The 26,507-nt window shown below is 33.5% G+C and overlaps 5 protein-coding genes across 8 annotated transcripts in view; 1 reads left to right on the forward strand and 4 right to left on the reverse strand.

Moving 5' to 3' along the window:
* The window catches only part of LOC143190643 (disks large 1 tumor suppressor protein), a 676,624-nt gene that overhangs the window by 289,739 nt on the left and 360,378 nt on the right, over positions 1-26,507 (forward strand). The gene's annotated exons all lie outside the window — the stretch shown is intronic.
* LOC143190650 (larval cuticle protein A2B) lies at positions 1,732-2,517 on the reverse strand. Its single transcript, XM_076395141.1, has 2 exons — positions 2,413-2,517; positions 1,732-2,334 (listed from the first exon to the last, which is right to left on the reverse strand). The coding sequence occupies exons 1-2, from the start codon at positions 2,422-2,424 to the stop codon at positions 1,804-1,806; spliced, it is 543 nt and encodes a 180-aa protein (XP_076251256.1). The 5' UTR covers positions 2,425-2,517; the 3' UTR covers positions 1,732-1,803.
* Positions 5,622-6,461, reverse strand: LOC143190649 (larval cuticle protein A2B). Its single transcript, XM_076395140.1, has 2 exons — positions 6,335-6,461; positions 5,622-6,242 (listed from the first exon to the last, which is right to left on the reverse strand). Exons 1-2 carry the CDS (start codon positions 6,344-6,346, stop codon positions 5,706-5,708), a joined length of 549 nt encoding a protein of 182 aa, XP_076251255.1. The 5' UTR covers positions 6,347-6,461; the 3' UTR covers positions 5,622-5,705.
* On the reverse strand, positions 9,326-17,572 carry LOC143191991 (uncharacterized). The gene is made up of 5 exons (XM_076397452.1): positions 17,431-17,572; positions 16,898-17,369; positions 16,486-16,601; positions 10,008-10,034; positions 9,326-9,858 (listed from the first exon to the last, which is right to left on the reverse strand). The coding sequence occupies exons 1-5, from the start codon at positions 17,440-17,442 to the stop codon at positions 9,418-9,420; spliced, it is 1,068 nt and encodes a 355-aa protein (XP_076253567.1). The 5' UTR covers positions 17,443-17,572; the 3' UTR covers positions 9,326-9,417.
* On the reverse strand, positions 22,159-22,969 carry LOC143190651 (larval cuticle protein A2B). The gene is made up of 2 exons (XM_076395142.1): positions 22,827-22,969; positions 22,159-22,737 (listed from the first exon to the last, which is right to left on the reverse strand). The coding sequence occupies exons 1-2, from the start codon at positions 22,836-22,838 to the stop codon at positions 22,249-22,251; spliced, it is 501 nt and encodes a 166-aa protein (XP_076251257.1). The 5' UTR covers positions 22,839-22,969; the 3' UTR covers positions 22,159-22,248.

A 26,507-nucleotide genomic window follows, 5' to 3' on the forward strand; every position in this document is an offset into this window, starting at 1 on the left:
TTGTTCACGACGTAATATGCATCTTTGGATTGCCTCAGACATGAGCTACATTGTAAAGGGCATTTTAAAAATATAATTTATATCATACATTACGTTTGAAAGTCCTGAAGCTATCAGATACAGTGTAACAATGTCCATGTGTGGCGAGATTATTATCATTACGCAATCATGATAGAGCAGTGTACAGTTTAAATGTAAAGCCAGATGGCGTAATGTTACTATATTGTGGCACTCTATGACAAACTAGAGATCAAATCAGGAAGTCAGTTTACTGTTTTCAAATCGAGTTTTTACACACAAAATCCATCATCCAAACATCGGTTTGCAGCCTCCTTACCAACAACGCTTCGTAGCTTGGTGCAAAATGTAGAATTTCTTGCATCGCCTACAATAGCGTGTTGATTGCAGTGTAAATAATAGCTAAATTGAAAAGTCCCCCGTATTACACATAGATGGCGCTACGAAAATTAAATCCATGTTTTTAGTTTGACCTAACCCTGAAAAGATGCGTGTATAAATTTCACAGCTGTCAAAAACATGGCTTGTTGCCGAATTTCCGGAAACTGCCATTGGAAAATCAGTCATCAAGGATTGATATGTTAAGTCTAAGACGTGGTGAAATGAGCACCGGAAACGGTGAACGCAGTGGACGCCCAAACGAGATTGTTACCGACAAAAATATTTTATAAATCCACAAAATGATTTTGAATGACCATAAATTAAAACTGAATGAAATAGCGGACACGCCAAAGATATCAACTGAACGTGTACATCATATCATTCACTAATATTTGGGTATGAGAAAGCTCTGCGCAAAGTGGGTGCCGCGAGAGCTCCCTTTCGCCCAAAAACAACGACGTGTTCATGATTCGGAGCGGTGTTTGAAGATGATCAAGGGTAATAAACCCGAGTTTTTGCATCGATATGTGCCAATTGATGAAACATGGCTCCATCATTTCACTCCGAAGTCCAATCGACAGTTATCCGAGTGGACTATACACGATAAATCAGCTCCAAAGCATGGAAAAGCGCAACAACCGGCTGACAATCTTATGGCGTCTATATTTTGGGATGCGCATGGAATAATTTTCATTGACTACCTTGAAATAGTAAGGCCATCAAAGCGTTATTGGACCGTCTAAAGGACGAAATATCCGAAAAGCGAAATAATCTGAAGAAAAAGAAAGTGCTGCTTCTCCAAAATTATGCACCGTGTCACAAGTCAGTGAAAACGATAGAAAAATCCATGAATTTGGCTTCGAATTCCTTCTCCATCCACAGTATTCTCCAGGTCTGACCAACAGCGACTATTTCCTGTTCTCAGGTCTCATAAGAATGCTCGATGGGAAGAAATTTTCGTCGAATGAAGAGGTAATCGCCGAAATTGAGGTCGGTCTATTTTGAAGCAAAGGAGAAATCGTTGAATAAAAAAAACTAATTTTCCCAAAAAAATGTGTTTTACTATGGTAGGCCGGAGACTTTTCAATTGATTTGTTAATTCCTTTAAATATAAAACATAGATAAATGATAAATAGTATTTCTACTACTCTATGTTATTTTAAATACTGTTTCGCTAAAATCACCATAACTTCTAAAGTAATGATTATAGGAAATTGTGGTATGAATTTCTTGAAGCCTGTTATTGCTCTAATATTACATACTTAATATACTTAATAGTTGTTAAGTAATATGTTATTTGTTATTGATTCGATGTAATTAAACAAAGTTAAATATTCTACAAACACTCGTTTATTAAAAAATATATAAATTATTTACATCAAAAACCTATCGGAACTCCGTCATTTAGAATACTCGGACTGGAGCTGGAGCAGCTAAGTAGGGTGAAGCTAAAGCTCTGGCAGCAAGTACGGGAGCAGCGGCTGGTACAGGCAAAGGAGCGGCTACAGCTCTGGCAGCGACAACTGGTGCAGCCAAAGGAGCAGCTACAGCCCTAGCAGCAACTACCGGTGCGGCCAATGGAGCAGCTACGGCTCGGGCGGCAACTACTGGAGCAGCAGCTACGGCCAAAGGAGCTTTACGGACGACAGCGTTAAATCCGTTGATTGGGTCAGCAACGTAGTCGACAATTCTTCTGGTACCGTCAGGATCGACCAAACTGTATTGACCTTGAACGATGTCTCCATTTCTGCTTTCTACCTGGCTTTTGCTATCTCCAGTAAGAGCGTCCTGGACATCATAACCGAAAGAGTATTGAGGGAGTGGGTCATAGGTAGCGTCAGATACTCTAGCAAGAACCGGAGGGGCTGCTACCACAGCGGCGCTGGGTACCACTCCACCTCGGGCAATGGCTACAAGAGCTGCCAAAACGAAGAACTGTAAAAAAATATTGATTAAAATATGATATTTAAAGGGAACTAAATAGTTGATTGTAAATCGAAAGAAAACACAAACCTTTGCGGCCATTTTTTAAATGTTTAGTTAGTTTTCGTTGCTGAGAAACTGACGATGGTACCGACGTTCTATCGAGCTTATATATATGAAACGTTTTGTAACGACATACTCTGCGGGAATAATAATGAGACTGCTCCACTTATATACGCTGATAACCATTTCTAATTACCAAAATAATTTTGGAATATAGTTAGTGTCGATTAAATGATATTCTCTATATCAAACTATAAATCTCAGTGTGTTGAAGATAATTGGATCATTATTAATTAAAGAACTGTATTGCTTATAATGTACTATTAATTTTATTATTAAAATTGTCTAAAACATGAGTTTTGAAACAAAATCTATTATTTGTTATTACTATGCTCGATCTGATTATTATAGTTTCATATTTTTAATAAATTTCATAAATTTTTTGAAGTTTTGATTGAATGTGAAAGATTTACTAAAATAACAAGTCAATTGAAAAGTCCCCGGCCTAGCATAGTAAAACACATTTTTGGCAAAATTATTTTTTTATTCAATATAATTCCCTTCAAGGGTGATACACTGATTATAACGATCTTCTAAATTTTCGACCATTTCGAATCATTTTTGTGGTACGATTTGTCCTTTGTTTCACAATAGACCTCAGTTTCGGCGATCACCTCTTCATTCCACGAAAATTTCTTCCCAGCGAGCATTCTTTTGAGATTCGAGAACAGGAAATATTCGTTGGGGCCACATCTGGAGAATACGGTGGACGAGGAAGCAATTTGAAGTAAAATTCATGGATTTTTTAGCACTTTCTATTTCTTCAAATGCTTCAGTTGCTGTTGATGGTCCTTTCTTTTCCAAAGTAGTCAATGAAAATTATTCCATGCGCATCCCAAAATACAGACGCCATTACCTTGCCAGCCGACCGTTGCGTTTTTCCACGCATTTGGAGCGGTTTCATCATGTGCAGTCCACTGGAATGACTGTCGATTAGACTTCAGAGTGAAATAATGGATATATGTTTCCATCATATTTGTTTCTATTGTCACATATCGACGCAAAAACTCAGGTTTATCACGCTTGATCATCTTCAAACCCTCCTCCGAATCATCAACTCGTGGTTGTTTTTGGTCAACAGTGAGTTCGCGCAGCATCCACTTTGCACAGAACTTTCTCATACCCAAATATTCGTGAATTATATGAGGTACACATTCAGTTGATATCTTCAAAGTGTCTGCTGCTTCATGCAATTTCAATTTACGGTCATTCAAAATCATTTTGTGTATGTTATAATTGTTTTCGTCCCTAACAACCTCCTTTAGGCGTTTCACTACGTCTAAACTTAGCATACTGATCCTTGATGGTTTATTTTCCTGGGGCAGTGTCCGGAAAAAGTTGGGAGTCCATACGAGGGTCACTATTTATATTTCGGGAATTGGCAACACTGTTGTCATGTGAGTCCACCTGACGCTTCCATCGTAAAGTTTAACATTTTTGACGATATACGTACTCAGAACATTAAGTCGCACGGACGCTATTTATTTATTTTATATTTAGTTGAAAGTTTGGTCTCGGCAAAAAATGGAACTGAATCGTGAACATTTTCGTGTAATGATTTTTAACGATTTTTGACGTGGATTATCACAACAGGAGTGCATCAATCAACTTCACTTAACTTTTTGCGATGAAGCTCAATCAAAAACTACCGTGTATTTCTGGTTTAGTGAATTCAATCGTGGTCGTAATTCGATGTCCGACGAGTTTCGTGAAGGTCTAAAATCGGCTGTTGTAATCGTCATGTCACCTATTGTGAGATTGAGACATCCCTAAGTATTAGTTCCAACAGCATGTATACGATTTTACATAAAAACTTAGCTGTGCGAAAGTTATGTTCGCGTTTGATTCCTCACAATTTGACATTCGCTCAAAAGGCTCTTGTCGATTAGTGCAAAGAAATATTTAAGAAATTCAATCGCAGTGCTTCGAAAGGCGTAAGTAAGCAGCAGTCGATTCTATGGGTGTTCCAAAATGAACCTAATCCAACAAAAGTTATTCGCGCACGAAGCACATGTGCAACAGTGCCTCTAGAGGATCATAGATCAGTAAATTCTGATTGATACACAACCATTTGTTTGCAAAAGTCTTCGGTGAAATAAGGAAAACAAACAAGAGATGCCGGATTGTTCTCAATCATGACAATGCGTGCTCTCACACATCGGCTCAAAAAGGAGACTGAACACTCAAAACATCGAATTGATGGGTCATCCACCGTACAGCCCTGATTTAGCACCCACTGACTTCTTTTTATTCCCATCTGTGTTCAAAAATCATGTTCTGAAGATACCTCATTCGGAATGGAGTAAATGCTTTGAAAATTGGTTTAAGCGTATGCAAAAATGTATCGATCATCGTGGCGAGTACTAAATACACTCTCTAGTCTAAAATTTTACCCTGCTTGGTAAAAAGGAAACTAAAACATAAAAAGACCTACTACACAAAAATGAAAATTTAATGATTTATATGTATTTGTGTTAATTTTTTGTATGTAACTTTATTATTAAAAACAGCTATAGTATTCCCAAGACAAATATACGCAACTAGACCATAATAAAATGGACTAAAATTATTACATAGCTTTATATAACACGTTTCAAATAAGGACAACACACATAAATATTGTTATATAAATAAGTCCTTGTACCTTATTGATGAGGTATTTATTATATGTTAATGTCAAAGATATCCAATAAGGATAAGAAGTAAATTTTTAATTAATCCTAAACGGTGTTTCCATTAATTCAAACGATAAAATCTATCATCAGTCATTGTGAATATAAATATATTAAATTTTAATAAATAAACATATTTAAATAGCTATGAAAAATAATTTGAATTAATCACTTTATAAATCTATTAAATTTTAGCAAAACAAAACATTAAGTAGCTATATCATTCATATTCAATTAGTAACATGTTTTCTAACGGAGTAAAACATTACTATTACGAGTGCTCATACATAATTAAGGTATTAAAACATTTCAGTATTTTTATTTTGATCCATAACAGTTTTTAACTAAAATTTAGAACAAGCTTGAATTTTAACAACAAGCTTTGTACAGATATATCAGAAAAGTAAAAGTTATAATATTTATAAATTCAAACTAAGCTCCAAGCTTAAAAATAATTTCTTTTTAGGTGCCTAAGTTATTTATATTTCAATAAATAATATTGAGTATTTAAACAATATGCTTTATTGAAAAAAAATAGAAAAAAATGTATAAATTATTTACATCAACAACATGTGAACTACAAACATTTTAGTATATTCTGACGGGAGCTGGAGCGGCGAGCAATGGGGATGCTAATGCCCTGGCGGCAAATACTGGAGCAGGAGCTGGCACGGCTAAAGGAGCAGCTACAGCTCTGGCAGCAACTACTGGGGCAGCCAGTGGTGCGGCTACAGCTCTGGCAGCAACAACGGGAGCAGCTGGCACAGCCAATGGAGCAGCTACAGCTCGGGCGGCAACTACTGGAGCAGCTACAGCTAATGGAGCTTTACGGACGACAGCGTTGAATCCGTTGATTGGGTCAGCAACATAGTCGACAATTCTTCTGGTACCATCAGGATCGACCAAACTATATTGTCCTTGAACGATGTCTCCGTTTCTGCTTTCGACCTGGCTTTTGCTGTCTCCAGTGAGAGCATCCTGGACATCATAACCGAAGGAATATTGAGGAAGAGGGTCGTAGGTAGCGTCAGATACTCTAGCAAGAACCGGAGGGGCTGCTACCACAGCGGCGCTGGGTACCACTCCACCTCGGGCGACGGCGACAAGAGCTGCCAAAACAAAGAACTGAAAAAAAACATTATAAGTCGAAATCCCAGATAATACCGTCCTTATTGAATATTAATCAACAAATATACACGTTCCTTTGATAAACGCACCTTTGCTGCCATTTCAATGATGTTCAGTGAGTTTTCGTTGCTGAGAAACTGACGAAGGTACTACGTTTCGACCGACTATATATATCTGAAACGTTTTGTAACGATGAAACTCAATAGAATATTGATTAGATTGCTCTACTTACTACCAAGTAAGTTAATGTAATTACCCAAATAATTAGCTTGGATAAGTGGTGTTACACTGATTACCAATTTTTTTTTTTTGGTGTCGAATATATTTTGTTGTCCAAATTGGCTAGAAAAATGTAACAACCAATGTGTAATTTTGATTGTATGTATATGTTGAACACATGTTACAAATTAGGAAAATTGTATCATTTTAATATAATATAACAACAAAATATATTTAATTTTTTTGTAATTTAATTCAAAGTTATTGTACTTAATTTATCTCTCTAAGATTGCCTGAGGTTCTATTATTATATACTCTAAAGCTATGAGAATATTTATTTATTAAAAATCGAATATATTTTTAAAAAATCTACGTATTTGATACTTCACTAACACAGTTATTTTTATGATGATGGACTTTTATAATGTGTAAGTGCATTATATAAATTCACGCTTTTCTTATGTAGACTCACCAAGAACTTTCTAACCCCAATCAAGTTCACAAAGGCAATCGCAGATTAGATTTTCACCAGTTTGAATATGATTTACTGACAATATTTATTTTGAATCCCAAAAGGATACTTAACAACACTTAAGATTAAATAATAAACTAACTTTTTTTGGACAATCCGTTGGGACAATGTACAAAATAATTTTAATACTTTTAAAGTGGTACTTAAATGAGTTTATATTTTATTCTTTTTTAACATAAGAGCTATTGTATGAACAACTTACGTGCGTCCTCAAACATATTAAATTTAATTAAATTTAATAAAAATTATCTTATAAAATATGAACGGCTCAAAACGGCTTCGATATGATGGTACCTCTTAAACTTATGACACACTCATTAAAAACATCTTAACAATAGTCAATCGTATATCGCAGTCCTTAGGGATTTTTGTCCTCGATACTATATACATGAATCACGAGATGGGCCAAATGCCAGTTTACTAAAAAAATTGTTTAAAACGATCATGCTCGGAAGATGCTTTGCAGTTTTTTTGTTTTATTTTTAAGATTTAAAAAATTATTATTTTTTCAAAAATATAAACTTTCCCTATAGATATACGGTACTCAAAATAACTATACCAGACAACCTAAAGTTATAACAGGTCAATTGAAAAATCCCCGGCCTACCATAGTAAAACATATTTTTTTGCCAAAATTAGTTGTTTTTTTATTCAACATAATTCCCTTGAAGGGTAATAAACTGATTATAGTGACTCTCTAACTTTTCGATACCATTCTTGTAATACGATTTGTCCTTTGCTTGAAAATAGGCCTCGGTTTCGGCGATTACCTCTTCATTCGATAAACATTTCATCCCCTCAGCGAGCATTCTTTTGTGATCTGAGAACAGGAAATAGTCGCTGGGGACAGATCTGGAGAATACGGTGGATGAGGAAGCAATTCGAAGCCGAATTCATGGATTTTTGCTATCGTTTTCACTGACTTATGACACGGTGCATTGTCTTGATGAAGCAGCACTTTCTTTTTCTTCAAATGCGGCGGTTTTTCATTGCCCTTCAAACGGTCCAATAACGCTATGTAATAGTCGCTGTTGATGGTCCTTCCTTTTTCAAGGTAGTCAGTGAATTTTATTCCATGCGCATCCCAAAATACAGACGCCATAAACTTGCCAGCCGACTGTTGCGTTTTCCCACGCTTTGGAGCGGGTTCATCGTGTTTAGTCCATTCGGATGACTGTCGATTGGACTTCGGAGTGAAATGATGGAGTGATATTTCATCCATATCACATATTGATGCGAAACCTCGGGTCTATTACACTTGATAGTCTTGAAACACTGCTCCGTATCATCAACCCGTCGTTGTTTTTGCTCAAAAGTGAATTCGCGCGGCACCAACTTTGCACAGAGCTTTCTCATATCCAAATATTTGTGAATGAAATGATATACACGTTCACTTGATATCTCCAGAGTCTATTGTCTATTGTCATTCAAACTTATTTTGTGAATTTTTTAAATGTTTTCGTCGGTAACAGTCTCTTTCGGGCGTCTACTTCGTTCACCGCCTTCGGTGCTCATTTCTCCACGTCTAATCTTAGAATACCAATCCTTAATGGTTGATTTTCCTGAGGCAGTGTCCGGAAACTCGGCATCAAGGTAAGTTTTTGCTTCAACTGTATTTTTCCTTCAAAAAGCAATATTTTATCAACACGCGAAATTCCTTTTTATCCATTTTTATCACAGTAACAAGTGTTTCTTCACTCAAAGTTCTATAATTCAGAAACGAAATTATCCGACAGCTGTCAAACACGCATCTTTTCAATTGACCTATTATGCTCATTGAAGCTTACGGTGAATATTCTCATTCTATATCAATAGTAATATATTGGAGGTATGTATAGGATTATGAACTAGTGATTGTGATGTTATAGAATATTAAATAACTTAGTCTTAAAGAGTTAATGTGAAAAAAATAATAACAAAATAAAATAATGCTGATAATATTATAAGATGTATCGAAAATATCCTAGGTACAAATTAAAACCCGCCGTTTAAAACTCAAAATGGGGAACGAGAATTGAACGATTGGTATGTCAAGGTAAAACATTTGTTCATATTTCCTCAGCATTATATTTGCGAGTTTGTCACAGCGTGAATAAAATAAAATATCTGCGGCTGAAGCACCCAGAATGTTGATAGGAATTTCAGTAGTGACTAAGTGACATATATTATAAGTTACCAAGTTAATTTTCAGGTAGAAAAACGAGTTATAAATAATTGTATAGTCATTTCAAATATCAGTTAAAAATAATTTGAAATCTGTATCAAAATTTATAATTGTGTGGCAGAGAACATGTATGTATGTTAAGTACGAAAAGAAAAAATTTAAAAATATTTTACTTATAAAATGATTTTATTGGTATAATAAGGAATTAAATATAATTTATTTACATCAATATCTAAGAACACCACATTCTTCAATATTTAAAGCAGTAATGGGGCGGCTGGTGCTGCGAAATATGGAGCGGGTAAAGCTCTAGCGGCGACTACTGGAGCGGCAGCTGGTACGGCCAATGGAGCAGCTACAGCTTTAGCTACAACTGGGGCCGCTACAGCCAAAGGAGCTTTACGGACAACAGCGTTGAATCCGTTGATTGGATCAGCAACGTAGTCGACGATTCTTCTGGTACCATCAGGATCGACCAAACTGTATTGTCCTTGAACGAAATCTCCATTTCTGCTCTCGACCTGGCTCTTGCTGTCTCCGGTGAGGGCATCCTGGACATCATAACCGAAGGAGTATTGAGGAAGTGGGTCGTAGGTGGCGTCAGATAATCTAGCAACGACCGGAGGGGCTGCTACCACAGCGGCGCTGGGTACCACTCCACCTCGGGCAATGGCTACAAGAGCTGCCAAAACGAAGAACTGAAAAAGGAATAATTTAAATTAGTTCATCGAACCGGAATATCGTTATGCTAATTATTCAGAAAAGGAGATGACCGAATTAATATTAATCCGTAGCTTTTCAATTATCTCTTTCCAAATTCCGCGAAAATACAAACGATAATACCAACCTTTGCGGCCATTGTTGAGTTGTTTAGTTAGTTTTCGTTGCTGAGAAACTGATGATGATATTAGACTCGTATCGGGTTTATATATTTGAGACGTTTTGTAACGATCCGCCTTGCTTGAATACCAAACAGTTTGCTCTACTTGCCTTGATTAATTTTACTGTTTCCTATTATACGTTTACAAATTACTGAAAAATTTGTTTCGTTGCTTATTTTATTGTTTTTTTTATCAAATTTTATTCGTCCGATTAGGAAGATATTAACCATATAATGTTGATAGAGATAGTATAGAATTAGATATTAGATATATGGTATAATAATTTCAATGGATGGAAGAATATTCAGTTCCTCTTTAAACAAAAGTCATAATCTCCATATTGTTGGATGTAAAAACAAATTTCATTAAGTTATTTTTTATTGGTAAATCCGTATTTTACTAATTTAATAGCTCCAGGCTCAAGTTTTGTTTTATAACTTCAATGGGCAAAGCGTACTGAGTTGTTTTTATGCCAGTTTTAGATACCCAACCGGAAAATGACAAGATCATATCCGATGAATAGCCAATTGGTCGATCGTTGATTGCTAACATTAACTCTAACAGTATAATGGGAGAATACACTATATTCATAATTTGGTCTAAATCTACGCATGTCCTTGCTGATGACAAATTTTTCAATGCTCTTTAAATAACACTGATTTGTCAAAGTCGGTGGTTTTGTGTTTACTGTTATATTTATAGCTAATCTGCTTTCAACATCATCACCTAAATTCTAGGCAACGCATATTGAAATCGAGTATTTAGTAATTAAGGGAAAATATTTCTAGCCAATTTTTCTTGAATATATAATAATAATTTTAATAAAGTGCTGATAGATATTTTGTAAACTTGCAAATTATTCTATGACTACTTCTAGTAGTCAGCGACTGTATTCTTGCCAACGATAAGTTGATTTACCATACACTTCTTGAGCTTCATTCCATAGGAAGGTTTGCCGTCAAAGAAATTTTGGTCTTATTTTTATTTTTCATCTTATTTTTCATGGCGAATTTATACTAAAGAGTTGAAATTAATGGTTAGGTTCGAATAGCTCATGATGGACAATTGCTTTCCAATCCCACAAAATAATTAGGATTCCTTTTCTTGGGGTCACTGCGCACATTGATATGATTAAAAAGGTTATCTGGGTCTTTACTGCGATTTTTTCGCATGTAATTTTCATACTTAACGGGTCAATTGGAAAGTACCCAGCCTGGAATATAGATGGCGCTACTAGAATTAAATCCATATGTTATTTAGTTAGCCCTAACCCTCAAAAGATGTGTGTATAAATTTGACACCCGTCGGATCATTAGTTTTTGAATCATAGCATTTTGAGTGAAGCAACTTTTATTATTGTGAAAAAAACATGGATAAAAAGGAATTTCGCATGTTGATAAAATATTGCTTTTTGAAGGGAAAACATGCAGTTGAAGCAAAAACATGGCTTGTTGCCGAATTTCTGGACACTGCCATAGGAAAATCAGCCATCAAGGGTTGGCATGCTAAATTTAGATGTGGTGAAATGAGCACCGAAAACGGTAAACACAGTGGACGCCCAAAAGAGATTGTTACCGACGAAAAAATTTAAAAAATCTACAAAATGATTTGTAATGACCATAAATTGAAACTGAATGAAATAGCAAACACTCTAAAAATATCAACTGAATGTGTATATCATATCATTCACGAATATTTGGATATGAGAAAGCTCTGTGCAAAGTGGGTGCCGCGCGAGCTCACTTTCGACCAAAAACAACGACGAGTTGATGATACGTAGCAGTTTTCAAAGATGATCAAGCGTAACATACCCGAGTTTTTGCGTCGGTATGTGGAAAATGGATGAAACGTGGTTCCATCATTTCACTCCGAAGTCCAATCGACAGCCATCCGAGTGGACTGGACACGATAAACCCGCTCCAAAGCATGGGAAAACACAATAGTCGGCTGATAAGGTTATAGCGTCTGTATTTTGAGATGCGCATGGAATAATTTTCATAGAAAACCTTGAAAAAGGAAAGACCATCAACAACGACTATTATATAGCGTTATTGGACCGTTTAAAGCATGAAATCACCGAAAACTACCGCATTTGAAGAAAAAGAAAGTGCTGTTTCCCTAAAATAATGAGCCGTGTCAAAAATCCATGAATTGGGCTTTGAATTGCTTCCTCATCCACCGTATTCTCCAGATCTGACTCCCAGCGACTATTTCCTGTTCTCAGATCTCAAAAGAATGCTTGCTGGGAAGAAATGTTCGTCAAATGAAGAGGAGATCAACAAAACTGAGGCCTATTTTCAAGCAAAGTTCAAAAATGGTATCGAAAAATTGGAGGGTCGCCATGATTAGTGTATCCACCACCTTATAGTCCACATTCATAGTCCAACCACTATAGCTTCAATAATTATATTTCAAAATCCTCTGGTGCCTATAGACACAAAATCATCTTGTTAATCAAACGCCATCAGACAAGTTTCATATATTAGTACTAAGCGTCTTGTATGATAATCTCAGTATGATCCATATTCAGCTTGATTAGTGATTATTCTCGATGCACTGATATAATCAATTTATCAATATATCGTTCCAACTGATCTTATTTTGTGGAGGGATACTTTTATTTACGATACGTTTATTTTTAAATACATCTTGAATAATTTCGATGGATGCATAGCGAAAATTTTAAAATTCCCATAATTTACAAAATATAATCTAACTAAACCAATTACACCAAAACAAATTGAAAAAAAGACGGTTTGGGACAATATACGTTTTGATACAAAAAGATTGATACCATATCTGAATTTCTGTTAAAAGAAATCGAAATCTTCGTTTGCCATTAGAAACGTTATTATAAAATTACGTAAATTTATAATCAAAATGTTTATATTTATGTATATTTCGAAGATAGCATATTTTTTGTATGTAATAATAGCAATAATAAGTTATTAATGTATTAATTAAATTGTTCGACAAAACCTTTGTTATGGAAAACCCAATATATTTTCATAATATAACAAAATAATTATTGTATTGTGAATATTTTATATATTAATCATTATATTACTTGTTCTATAAAATGTTTTCTGTTTTTATATGCATATGCACACTTTTTAAATATATATATTTCATTGTGTCTATAGATTCTCACACAGAAACACTCTAGTTAAATTATAAATGGCGATTGTTGTTCGAAAAATGTAAGGTATTAACTAGTGTTAGGAACTATCGACAGAAATTGACTATCGACTGTTTAGTAATGGACTACTTTTTATTATCGACTGTTTCAGTCGTTATTTTAGTTACAACTGATTTTGTTACTATTTACTATCAACTGTTTCAGTTGTACTTTTAGTTACTATTGTTAGTTCTACTTGTTTCATTCGACTGATTTTTAACGTTCTGGCTCTGTTGTCCTAACCGTGACCTTGTCAAAAATATACCCAATTTATACTTACATAGATTCATATGTAATATATGTAGTTTTATGATTTTTTTTGACAGTTTGCTTAAAAATAACAGTATATTGTATATTAATATTATAGCATTTTAGAACGATATTTCTCAAGATTGTTAATATAATAGGATAAAAAGATTAAAATTTGGTATGATAAATAGTAAAATATTTTGACTCTTTTTATGGCAATAATAGGTAATATTTCGATTACTCTATGGATTTTTGTTAGAAAATATATCCAATCAATAATAAATAAATTATTTATATCATTTCATTCAGATCATTTTTAATTATGCCATTGATTAATTTTTTTTCTATGATTATCTGTATGTTTAATTTTTGCATAGTATTTAGGGTTATTGTACATTTTTAGTTTTTAGGTTTTCTTTAAGTTCTATGTATTGTCTATATTTATTATAGTAAATTATTTAAAAATAGCAATTAACACATTAAAATACAATAAAATATTTATGGGGTATTATTCCATTCCAAAGAAAAATTCCATTCTTATTACAGATCCACAGAACATACAAATATAAAAGTAATTCCACTTCGTTTAAAATTAAATTATAAATTGCATGTTATTTATTATTATAATAATAGTATTCAGTAATTATTTTTTTCCTTTTCTTTTTTAAAGTCAGTTCGTAAAGGAATTTATAAAAAGAGCTGTAGATTACATATTGACTAAAAGTTTGATTAGTTTTTGAAGTAATGCATCATGGATATTTGTGACGTCGGAATATTGCAATGTTACCGCATCAAGAGTTTTAGTTTAGTTTGGCTTTGACAAACAAGAAAATTTCAGTCTAAATAAAATAATTGAACAAAAATGCTTTAAAATCGAATATAATTTATATTAACATTATAGTACATCTAATACACATATTATCGAAGGACTTAAAACTACAATTAAGAACACAGGTATAATAGTTTGTAGGTTAGATTTGTTTTGTTTACATTGAACTCTTCCACATCACCCATGAGGGAAAGTTTCTAGGCGCGTTTTTTTTATATAGTGGTATCCCCATGGAGGTCTAATCCACTTAAATAACAACTATATAACTGACAAACGTATTTTACTCTGATTAGAGAGCATATTTGCCTTTTTACGTTTAGTTCTTGTTTCCTTCACTGGTGTGTTTACTTGTCAAGTCATATTGGTGTCATTGTATATTTTGTTTCCTCATAAAATTAATCACTGAATTCTGCTTAATGCATTTACCATATCTACAAGACAGTATTCATTCTCTCCTCATACGTTCTAACCTAATGCATGTTTAATTTTGAACAATTACAATCATATCTGTGCACACAAATCTTTCAAGCCCTACAATACCATTTTGTATAGTTATTACGGAACATTATTACATATCCTTAAAGTTTCCTTCAGTCACTTTCACTTTCCGACTCACTGTCCAATTCAATCATTAAACTGTTAATTTCTAATCTGTCTAAAACATGTTGACGATTCCACAATTTATCAATTACTTTCTCTGTATGTTTTATCGAGTTTCGGTTTGGATGAAACCGAAGGTGCTATGGTTGATAATGCTTCCTTCCACATATCCAAAAAGTTTTTGATGGAATATCCTTCTCGACCAGCAATATTTATGCAATTAATTATTAACAAATATAATGACCAACAAAACCTAATGGAGTGCTATTGTAACTTTTACCTTTTTTCATCAATTTTTGTTGTCTTGACACTTTTTTTGTTACTATCTTGCCAAGAGTGCCACAATGAACCATTTTGAAATATTCAAGTTTCATCAAGATATAGAAATTCAAATAGTTTATCTATCTTGGACTTATTTGATGCCTTTAAAAATTAAATTATTTTTATAGCAATGTCTGGAAGTCCCATTAAACCTCTCTAATTAACATTACACCATTCTACACAAGTCAACATTACACCATTTAAACTCTATGCCCTGTAAGAGTGTATGAAAGGACGTCTTACATCCCTCAAAAAGCTGCATGTCCCTAATTCTTTTATGTATACTTTTCAGATAGACAATGTTCTCTAAAATAATTTTATTAAATTATGCTTATATCGATAACATAGTTTGTGTACTTACATAAACATTTCTTATACATTTCGTATATTTGGTCTCGAATAGAGCCAATATCAAGTAGGTCAAGATTCGTCATCCACTTTATATATAAATGGGTTTTCTTGGGTGAATCTAACGTATTATTCTTCATTTTGTAAGTGATGTTATTCATAGTACTCACACTAATATTTCCCGCTGCAGCAACCCGCTAAAAACATTTTCAATAAAATTGTAGGCACTCTCTAACGGCAATTATTAAAGGCAAAAGGGGGCCTCCATTATCTCGTTCCTTTTCGAAATGTTTTATTAAAGCCGCAATCAATTTGTGACCCTGGCTATTTATTGTTTTCGGAATTTTCAAACGAAATGATATCATATATTACGGAGCGATTTCTAATTTATAAAAATAATCAAAGAACTAAAATAACGTTTGTCGGATTTTAATTTGTAATAATAATTACTAATATTTTTAATAATTTTGCGTGCGTCTGACAAAAAATAATAGTGTTAAGAGGTTTTACCTATAAATTATTGTTGCTGTATAATTAACTGTAGTTTTCAGATATACTATAATGTTAAAATAAATTAAATTTATAACATTTTTGTTCAATTATTTTATTTTTATACAACTAAGCTATGAAATAATCAACGATCATAAAACATGGCACCAGCACTTGATTGATTGCATGATTGTTACCTATAGTCACTGGTAGGATTAATGAGAATGCGTATCTCAAAATTCTCAATAATGAAGATCTTACCATGAACTTACTTGCTATGAAATACTGCCATATTACAAGATGATAATGGGCCCGTACACACAGCCAAATTGATTCACTCTTGGTTTGAGGAGCTTTATCTCATCTTCATATTCATCTTCATCTCATCAAATATTTTCCTGATCAGCACAATCGCCAAACCTCAACATACTTGAACGCTTATGGCGTGTTTTATAGCAGAAAGTGCGAAGTAGAATTCCATCTCCATCCATTCCATTAAAATCCTTGAAACACTTGACGGAACTGGAGACAACATTCCGTTGAAATCTATTCAGATACCCTACGAATCTATTCCGCGGAAAGTTGCATGTGTCCCAAAAACAAGCAGCGGCTTAACATCTTATTAATAAATAAATATGGTGCAACATATATGTCTGGAGTTCATATTATTTTGTCCATCCTAGTTTATTTAATTTAATAACTTATACCTTTCAATTAAAAAAACTTTGCTCTATCTAGTGTTTTAGACATGGTTTAATTAAATATGACTGTAGATATTATGTATAAAATGTTTTATTAAAAACTATATATAAGTTATTTATATTATGAACACCAAATCTCTTAGTATACTCTGACTGGGGCAGGAGCGGCAACCAGAGGTGATGTTACGGCCCTAGCGGCAACTAGTGGAGCAGCTGCAGGTACAGCCAAAGGAGCAGCGACAGCTCTGGCAGCAACCACAGGGGCAGCTACAGCTCGGGCGGCAACTACTGGTGCAGCTACAGCTAATGGAGCTTTACGGACGACAGCGTTGAATCCGTTGACTGGATCAGCAACATAGTCGACAATTCTTCTGGTACCATCAGGATCAACCAAACTGTATTGTCCTTGAACGATGTCTCCATTTCTACTCTCAACCTGGCTTTTGCTGTCTCCGGTGAGGGCATCCTGAACATCATAACCGAATGAGTATTGAGGAAGTGGGTCATAGGTGGCGTCAGATACTCTAGCAAGAACCGGAGGGGCTGCTACCACAGCGGCGCTGGGTACCACTCCACCCCGGGCAATGGCTACAAGAGCTGCCAAAACGAAAAACTGGAAAAAATATGCATCGCTTATTAATTGCAAATTTTTAAATATAATAGTTGATACAAACCTTTGCGGCCATTTTTTAATGTTTAGTTAGTTTTCGTTGCTGAGAAACTGACGATGGTACTGTACTTTCATTGAGTTTATATATTTGTAATGTTTTGTAATTATATTCGCGATTTGAATGTTAAATATGTTGGACGTACTTATTCAATAACGTTCGCATTTATCTAATAAATACTTTTTCTGCCAAATTGAAATACCACAAGCCTATAAATATGTATCAAATTGAAATTTTTATGTTCGACGAATGTAAAAGAAGCCATTAGTTAGCAGAGAGAGATTCTAAGGTATGCACTGTGAAATATTTTATATTCAAATATGCATCTTTAGATAAAAGTACTGAATTAATCGATAAGACTCTTAATAAAGGCAATTTTATGTTAGATCTCTAAAAATGTATTTTTTATGACATCACTATACAGTAATTTCCTAAGGAGATATTAAAAATGATATACATCTTATTACTAGTAATTCATTTATTTATAATACATAAATGTCCGATTATAGAAAATTATTAAACACACATATATTTAACCTTTATTTATTCAAAAATTATGTTTCATTTCAACTATTGTATATACTTTGTGTTTGTTTAAATAACCCCTATCACTGCTTGACACATTTTTTATTGATAAAATTAGAATTTTAATTCTCCTTTAAGTAACCTTTAGTCTTGTTGTATATTAATGTCCTTACTGATATTTTTTACTTACATTTTTTCAAATTAGTGTTTTTATACTTTCAACTGCAATCTACTGTACAATCTCCATATGTGAGCTTTACGAAGTTGAGATAAAATATAAAATTTTTGTTCCGTTAAAATATTCATTACTAATATTTTGGACCAACTGATATCAAAAAAACTAATATTTGAATTCCAATTTTTTGGGTAAATTTTTCATCAACTCTGTATGCTCTAAAATATTTCTTATTTTCTGCCTTGTTAATATTACGTAGATAAAAAATGAACAAACACAATTTTGGTATCAGACATCAATCAGTGTATTTAGAACTTTTCTTCAGGGCACTATATATTATCTCTCTTATTCTTATAAAGTTTTTGAATAACAATAGAGAAATGTCGGGCGATTACTTTTCCTTAATAGTCAGTAGCTTGGAATCATTTCTCGTGATAACGGAAAAGCAGATAGCGCGTTATGCGTTCGAGAATTTAAAAATGTAAAATATTTATTAATAACCGAGGTTCATATAAGTCATCCGACAAACACTTTTTGATTAGAAAACGGATAAAAAAGTTTGAATCACTGGAAGCGTGGAGAATGTTATTCACTACACTGAAGGCCGTCCAAACTGTTTAATTTTTTAATCGTACAAGTGATAACAATGAATATAAATCATCATTACGCCACATTTACTCCATGACATTAAGCTTCTCTTCTACAAAATTCAAATGGTGCAGGAGCTAAAGCCGCAAAATGTTAGTCAGAAAGTTGAAGATTGAAAATTGTCTTACAGATTTAATAGCCTTAGTTTTCAGATTTTTTTATGGATTGTTGATTTTATGTTGATCATCTTTCTTTGGAGCTTGATAATCTACCATAGTCTTATACGAGTTTAATTAATCTTTTATTAATTATTGAAAATATTTTTGGGGGTTTAATAATTATTCTGGTTTTATTATTTAAGAAAGTATATAAAATATTTACAGTATTAGCATATCTAGATGTTAATAGACATATTTAAATAATAGTTTCATTATTACAAAAGTATTGTTGTATATTAATAACATTTTAATATAACTTTCTTTATTCATAATATTAAACGAAGTTAGATATATGGAACATAGACATGTTTTTATACTGAAAATTTATGATACATCTGTAAACAATAGAATGACTGAAAGGCAACGGCTATTGTTCAAGCTATCATATTAGACAGCAATCCGTAATTTAATCGATGTCATCAATTCTGACACACCCATACTCCAATCTAACGAAAAATAATGTAACTTCATTTTCACAAAGTAATAAATTAGAACATCAATTGTTATTCAGTCAACTCACTTTTTTCTATTTCTTTCACTTTTATGCTAATTACGTTTGTTAGATTATATCAATACCTCTTGTCACCTTCAAGTTCAGATTTTTAAATGTCCTGTTAGCCAAATATTGAAAGATCATTTTGTAATTATTATGAGAGTAAAAAATAAATTAATTGTCTATACATACAAAACGGAATAAGGGTTTGAATTTTCTTGATAGCATTTTTCTAATAATCAACCGTAAAATAGATGTCAAACTAATTATTACTCCTATATTTCTATTACTTTTTGTGTAGAACAATATCTCTTTGTATATTTTTTATTCGAACAAAACCCCCAACCTCTCGTTATTCCTATGAAATATGTTAGTTGACAAATAATAATATGTTCTTAAGTTAAATTTCAACATTACTAACACATTAACATTTTTTGGGACTATACATGTAAAGCTAAGAAATGTACCCTTATAACAATTACGACATTAGTGCAATAATAGGTTAAAATGTATAGCGTAAAAAGTAAAAATCAGCGATAATAATTACTCCTATATTTCTATTACTTTTTGTGTAGAACAATAACTCTTTGTATATTTTTTATTCGAACAAAACCCCCAACCTCTCGTTATTCCTATGAAATATGTTAGTTGACAAATAATAATATGTTCTTAAGTTAAATTTCAACATTACTAACACATTAACATTTTTTGGGACTATACATGTAAAGCTAAGAAATGTAACCTTATAACAATTCCGACATTAGTGCAATAATAGGTTAAAATGTATAGCGTAAAAAGTAAAAATCAGCGATAAAGCTGACGTACTAAATAATGAATAAATAACAGGTCAAATGAAAAGTCCCTGACCTGACACATCAAGGATTGGGGTGCTAAGTTTAGTCGTGGTGAAAAGAGCACCGAAGACGGTGAACGAAGTGGACGACCAAAAGAGGTTGTTACCGACAAAATCATTAAAAAAAATACACAAAATGATTTTGAATGACCGTAAATTGAAACTGAATGAAATAGCATACACTCTAAAGATATCAACTGAACGTGTGCATCATATCATTCACGAATATTTGGGTATGAGAAAGCTCTGTGCAAAGTGGTTGTGCGAGCTAAGTTTTGTCCAAAAACAACGACGAGTTGATGATTCAGAGCAGTGTTTGAAGATAACCAGGGGTAATAAACCGGAGTTTTTGCGTCGATATGTGACAATGGATGAAACATGGCTGCAACATTTCACTCCGAAATCCAATCGACAGTCATCCGAGTAAACTGCACACGATGAACCCGCTCCAAAGCCTGGGAAAACGCAACAGTCGGCTGGCAAGGTTATGGCGTCTGTATTTTGAGATGCGCATAGAATAATTTTCATTGACTACCTGGTAAAAGGAAGGACCAACATCAACAGCGACTATTATATAGCATTATTGGACCATTTAAAGGACGAAATCGCCGCACTTGAAGAAGAAGAACGTGCTGCTTCACCAAGACAATTCACAGTGTCAAAAATCCATAAATTGGGCTTTGAGTTTCTTCGACGAAACTAAGGCCTATTTTGAAGCAAAGGACAAAAATGGTACCGAAAAGTTGGAGGGTCGCTACAATCAGTGTACCACTCTTGAAGGGAATTAGGTTGAATAAAAAAACTAATTCTGTCAAAAAAATGTGTTTTACTATGGTAAGCCGGGGACTTTTCAATTAACCTGTTAAACAGATACATACCTATATAAAATTATAAAATAAACTATTAGTACAAAAGTACAAATTAAAATTAAATTATATTCTCTTAATAAGTTAAATATTTAATGATAATTAAATATTCGATCAATGAAGAAGGATTTAACAAACTGGCACTGGAAAACGGGAAAACTCAAGTTTTTCTTGGTACACCAATCCTTGTTGTCGTCCTCCAGTAGGTCCCATCTAATCTAAACCAGACTGTCCCGAAATAAAATCAATATGCTTAATAGTTGATTAGTTGGTCATATATGTGGAAGCTATAAGCCAGTTTATATTCCGGTATGAGCCAATTGATGAAAATCCAGAAGATGACCTGATTTTGTCTAAAGACTCGTCAATGTGAGATGTGATTCCGGAATAGCATAAGAGAAAATTATATTAATTTTCTGCACAGATTTCTTAAAATGTTGCGTTACGTATGAAAAACAATTTGTTTGCTTACCTCTCGAAATTATTAAGGATTAATATAGAAGATCCACACTAATTATTAAGAAAATCGATTTAACAGAGCTTAAAATATCAGGTTAACCTTGGTAAAGTAGTTTCGAAATAACCTCTAGCAAAATTTCAGCAATACACTGCTTATATATTTTAATCAGAGATTCTTACTTCATATAATAGGAATTCCTCCACTGCGAAAGAAGTGTTGTTCCATGTTATTTACTCTAAACCACAGCAAAATTTTAATAAATCCTTATTAGCTTCGAGATCAGTATCAGCAAATGATACCAATTTATGTTACTCTACATCAATATTTAAATTTATTTATATAAAAATGCTATTACATAGAAATATATGGTTATATAAATGGAAGATAGATATATATGGTTATAAACATAGAAATGCATGGTTATCTAAACACTGCCGGTAATGGCAAAAACAATGGAAGTTAGCATCCCTTTCCAATAATATTCCACCAATTACGTTCTTAATAGGTATGAAGACAATATCTTCCCACTATTTTTAACCAAAAAGATATATATAAATATAGTGTAAAATGCTTTATTGGCGATATAAAAAATTTAATATAAATTATTTAAATTAACAACATTGTAAGCTCGATCGAACATGGAAGATTAGAGTACAAGGCGGGCAGCTGGAGCTCGAAGAAGAGGGGCTGCTACAGTCCTGGCGGCAAATGCTGGAGCTGGTAAAGCTAACGGGGCAGCTACAGCTCTGGCGGCAACTACAGGAGCAGCTGGGACAGCCAATGGAGCAGCTACAGCTCGGGCGGCAACTACTGGAGCAGCTACAGCTAATGGAGCTTTACGGACGACAGCGTTAAATCCGTTGATTGGGTCAGCAACGTAGTCGACGATTCTTCTGGTACCATCAGGATCGACCAAACTGTATTGTCCTTGAACGATGTCTCCATTTCTGCTTTCAATCTGGCTTTTGCTATCTCCAGTGAGTGCATCCTGAACATCATAGCCGAAGGAGTATTGAGGAAGGGGGTCATAGGTAGCGTCAGATACTCTAGCAAGAACCGGAGGGGCTGCTACCACAGCGGCGCTGGGTACCACTCCACCTCGGGCCATGGCTACAAGAGCTGCCAATACGAAGAACTGAAAATAAAAATATTAACACTATAACTTACAATTCCAAGAAATATCTATGAATGTAATCCAAGTAGCTTTACAATGGAATTACTAACCTTTGCGGCCATTTTGGAATGTTTACTAGGTTTCCGTTGCTGAGAAACTGACAAAAGTACCACACCTCGGCCGACCTTATATATCTGAAACGTTTTGTAACGAAGAAACTCACCAGAATATTAAATGAGTTGCCCAAATTGTAAATGCGCAATATCGTCGCATTTGATTGGAATTGGTTCAGAATTTTATTCGAACCCAATTAATTATGTGCATGTTCGACAGAAACAGTTAGAACATCATTAGTTCTCGCATGATGAATATTTGGCGATTCCTATATAGTGAAAATATTTTCAGTTGACGCGTCAGTAACAATTAACGCGTTTTATATTATTTATATAGATATTTAACTTAATATCAATTGATTATGGTAAGCTTAAACTTTGTACTTAAATTTAATCTGTACCAATTGTAAACTAAAGCATTTCCCTTTTCTATAATTTTTGTTTTTATCCGATAAAATTTTATCTGATACAAGGGAAGCTTTAACCTATTTACTATATAAATTATATTATATATTCTTATGAGTATTATATTAGTTATTTTTAATGTTATTCAACTACCTTACTTCGCTTACAATCTTGTGTATTCCTCCGTTGCACTTTCCAGCCTCACAAAGGGCCAGGGTTCGCTTGTTCCTCTAATCTGTAGATTAATTAAAGCTCAGTTTTCAAAACAGTTTCTTGAAATAATTACTCTTTCTATCTATAAAAATAAAGAAATCTTATGCGCTAGGTATCCTCAAATTGCCAGAAATCATATAAATAACTTTTGAAATAGAAAACAACTTGAAATAATTAAGATATTCATTATATATTATTAATTATATAAGATACTTAATTACATTATGTTAAAGAGCGTAACTCAAGCTATGCCACATAGAAGACTTTAGTAACTTTTATTATATTTATTATGAAATTTATATAGAAGAAAGCACTTATATCTAATTTACTTTAATTGATTTTATTTTTCTTGTTTTATTTATTTCTTCTGAATAGCTTTCAATATTAGAAAAATATTTGTAACTATCGATTGTATCTTCTTCCGCCAGTTTGACTTTATTGATACTCTGAAACTGTACCGGTTTTAATCAAAATTACTATACTATACCCTATTTGGCCAAGTGCTGAACAATTAAGCCACTTTAATCCGCCTTTGATGATTGTATACCCTGACTTGCAAAGAATTATAGTGCTCTAGTGTGAGAAGTTTCTTCGAATTAACAAATTATAAATGCGAAGTCTTAAAATTATAATGCGTCACAACTAATATATATTGAACAAATTCTTCCTCATTATCTATACCCTATTATCTATTTATGATGTTAGAGGCATTTCAAATATTATGTTTAAAACAAAATTTGTAATGGTAAAATTTGGAGAGATTATATTAGAAATGACATATTTTTTTTAGATCATGAAGCTTCAATCTATCCACAGTCGAAGATGTAAGACGCAGGTTACAACGGTTTGGTGATATTAACGCTAAAGTTTTTTTGCAAAATTGATCATTTCTACTATTTTCTCAACCTATCGAAAATAGCGGTATTATTTGGTAATATTGTTCAGTAAATAAGTAGGGCAACTCAAATAACAATATAAATTATATAGTAAAAATTACACAAATAATTACCAATTGGTATAATGAATAAAGTTTTCAAATAAGATATTGTTTACTTGAAGCGCTTACCATAAGATATCCTTAATTTTACATAGCAATCAAGGTAAAGTTTAAATTTGTTACTAAATATCATACAACACATGCTAATATCGGGATAACAGCGAATTGTTAGTTATTGTACGGCAAGCCTATTGTTCCCCTAATTTCGCTAATTTGCCATAAACAAACTTCATCATTTCAAACGCATGTAATAAATTGGTATTTCGAACGAAATGTTCTGATTTTATGTTCTGGTCTAACTTGGCCTGAATGAATAATTGGACTGGTAATTCATGCAGTATACATGGTCGGATTTAACTGTTATTTCGAACATTTGGCAATTATTTCCGTATTACACTTTTAGAATTTCGCATCCCTCTTCACAGTACTGATAGTATTATCTATCAATAAATCCTAAATGTAGCTCATTTGATACTAATGTTACTCGATAAATTATAATGTTCTACGTAAAGCGTTACTTCGTTATTGTTTCGTTTAGTTTCAGGCGCTTGATCAAGCGAAATTTTTAAATTAATTGTCTATATGACAAGACTTCCTGAGAAATACAGATGCCGTGTCGATAAATTTCGTTTTCAGTGTGAGGGATCCAAGAATCGATCCAATTTTTTATATATTTAAAAGAACGAAGCTGTTGCCCTGATCAAGCAAAACACGTACCATGGACCAGAATCATTGATATTGCTGAATTCGATTGAACGCGATCCTGTAATCGATTTTACAATTAACTCAAGTTATCAAAATGCATGACATCACGAAGTCTTAATTTTGAATTTTGGCTTATATTGACGTTGTCATTTACCAAAATGTAAATAAGATGAATAGATAACAGGTCAATTGAAAAGTCCCCGGCCTCGATCGATCACTTCTTCATTCGACGAACATTTCTTCCCAGCGAGCATTCTTTAGAGATTTGAGAAGACGAAATAGTCGCTGGGGATCAGATTTGGAGAATACGGTGAACGAGGAAGCAATTCGAAGCCCAATTCATGGATTTTTACCATTATTTTCACTGACTTGTGACACGGTGCATTGTCTTGGTGAAGCAGCCCTTTTTTGTCTTCAAATGCGGCCGTTTTCCGGCGATTTAGTCCTTCAAACAGTCCAATAACGCCTTGTAATAGTCGCTATTGATGGTCCTTCCTTTTTCAAGGCAGATAATAAATATTATTTCATGCGCATCCCAAAATACAGACGCCATAACCTTGCCAGCCTACTGTTACTTCTTCCAACCCTTTGGAGGGGGTTTATCGTGTTCCACTCGGATGACTGATCACTCGATTGGACTTCGGAGTGAAATGATGGAGCCATGTTTCATCTATTGTCACATATCGATGCAAAACTAGGGTTTATTACTCTTGATCATCTTCAAACACTGCTCCGAATCATCAACTCGTCGTTGTTTTTGGTCAAAAGTGAGCTCGCGCGACACCCACTTTACACAGAGCTTCCTCATACTCAAGTATTCATGAATGATATGATGTACACGTTCAGTTAATATCTTTGGAGTGTCTGCTATTTCACTCAATTTCAATTTACGGTCATTCAAAATCATTTTGTGAATATTTTCAATGTTTTCGTCGGTAACAACCTCTTTTGGGCGTCCACTGCGTTCACCGACTTCAGTGCTCATTACACCACGTCTAAACTTAAGCATATCAATCCTTGATGGTTGATCTTCCTGGGGCAGTGTTCGGAAACTCGGCATCAAGCCAAGTCAACTTATTCAACCACTCAAAATACTTATTACTTATTATGTACGGATAACTTAGATTTTCTTCCAAATAACCAGTGCTTTTTTGTATTTAAATACAAACCAACGAAAATCTTAATAATATAAATACAAAAACATCTCAGATTCCAATTCGCCATTTTCATTGTACTTTTTCCGCTGGAGCTATCTTCTCTAAAATAATTTTCCAATTTGTAATCCTTATATAATTTTAATTATTTCATCAATTTGTTATTAAAATATTATTTTAATTGTTTTTATACATTTTAATTCA

Source organism: Rhynchophorus ferrugineus, unplaced genomic scaffold, assembly GCF_030347505.1.
Source record: "Rhynchophorus ferrugineus isolate W39M unplaced genomic scaffold, kcgeb_rfMv2 rfM2, whole genome shotgun sequence".
NCBI lineage: Eukaryota > Metazoa > Arthropoda > Insecta > Coleoptera > Curculionidae > Rhynchophorus > Rhynchophorus ferrugineus.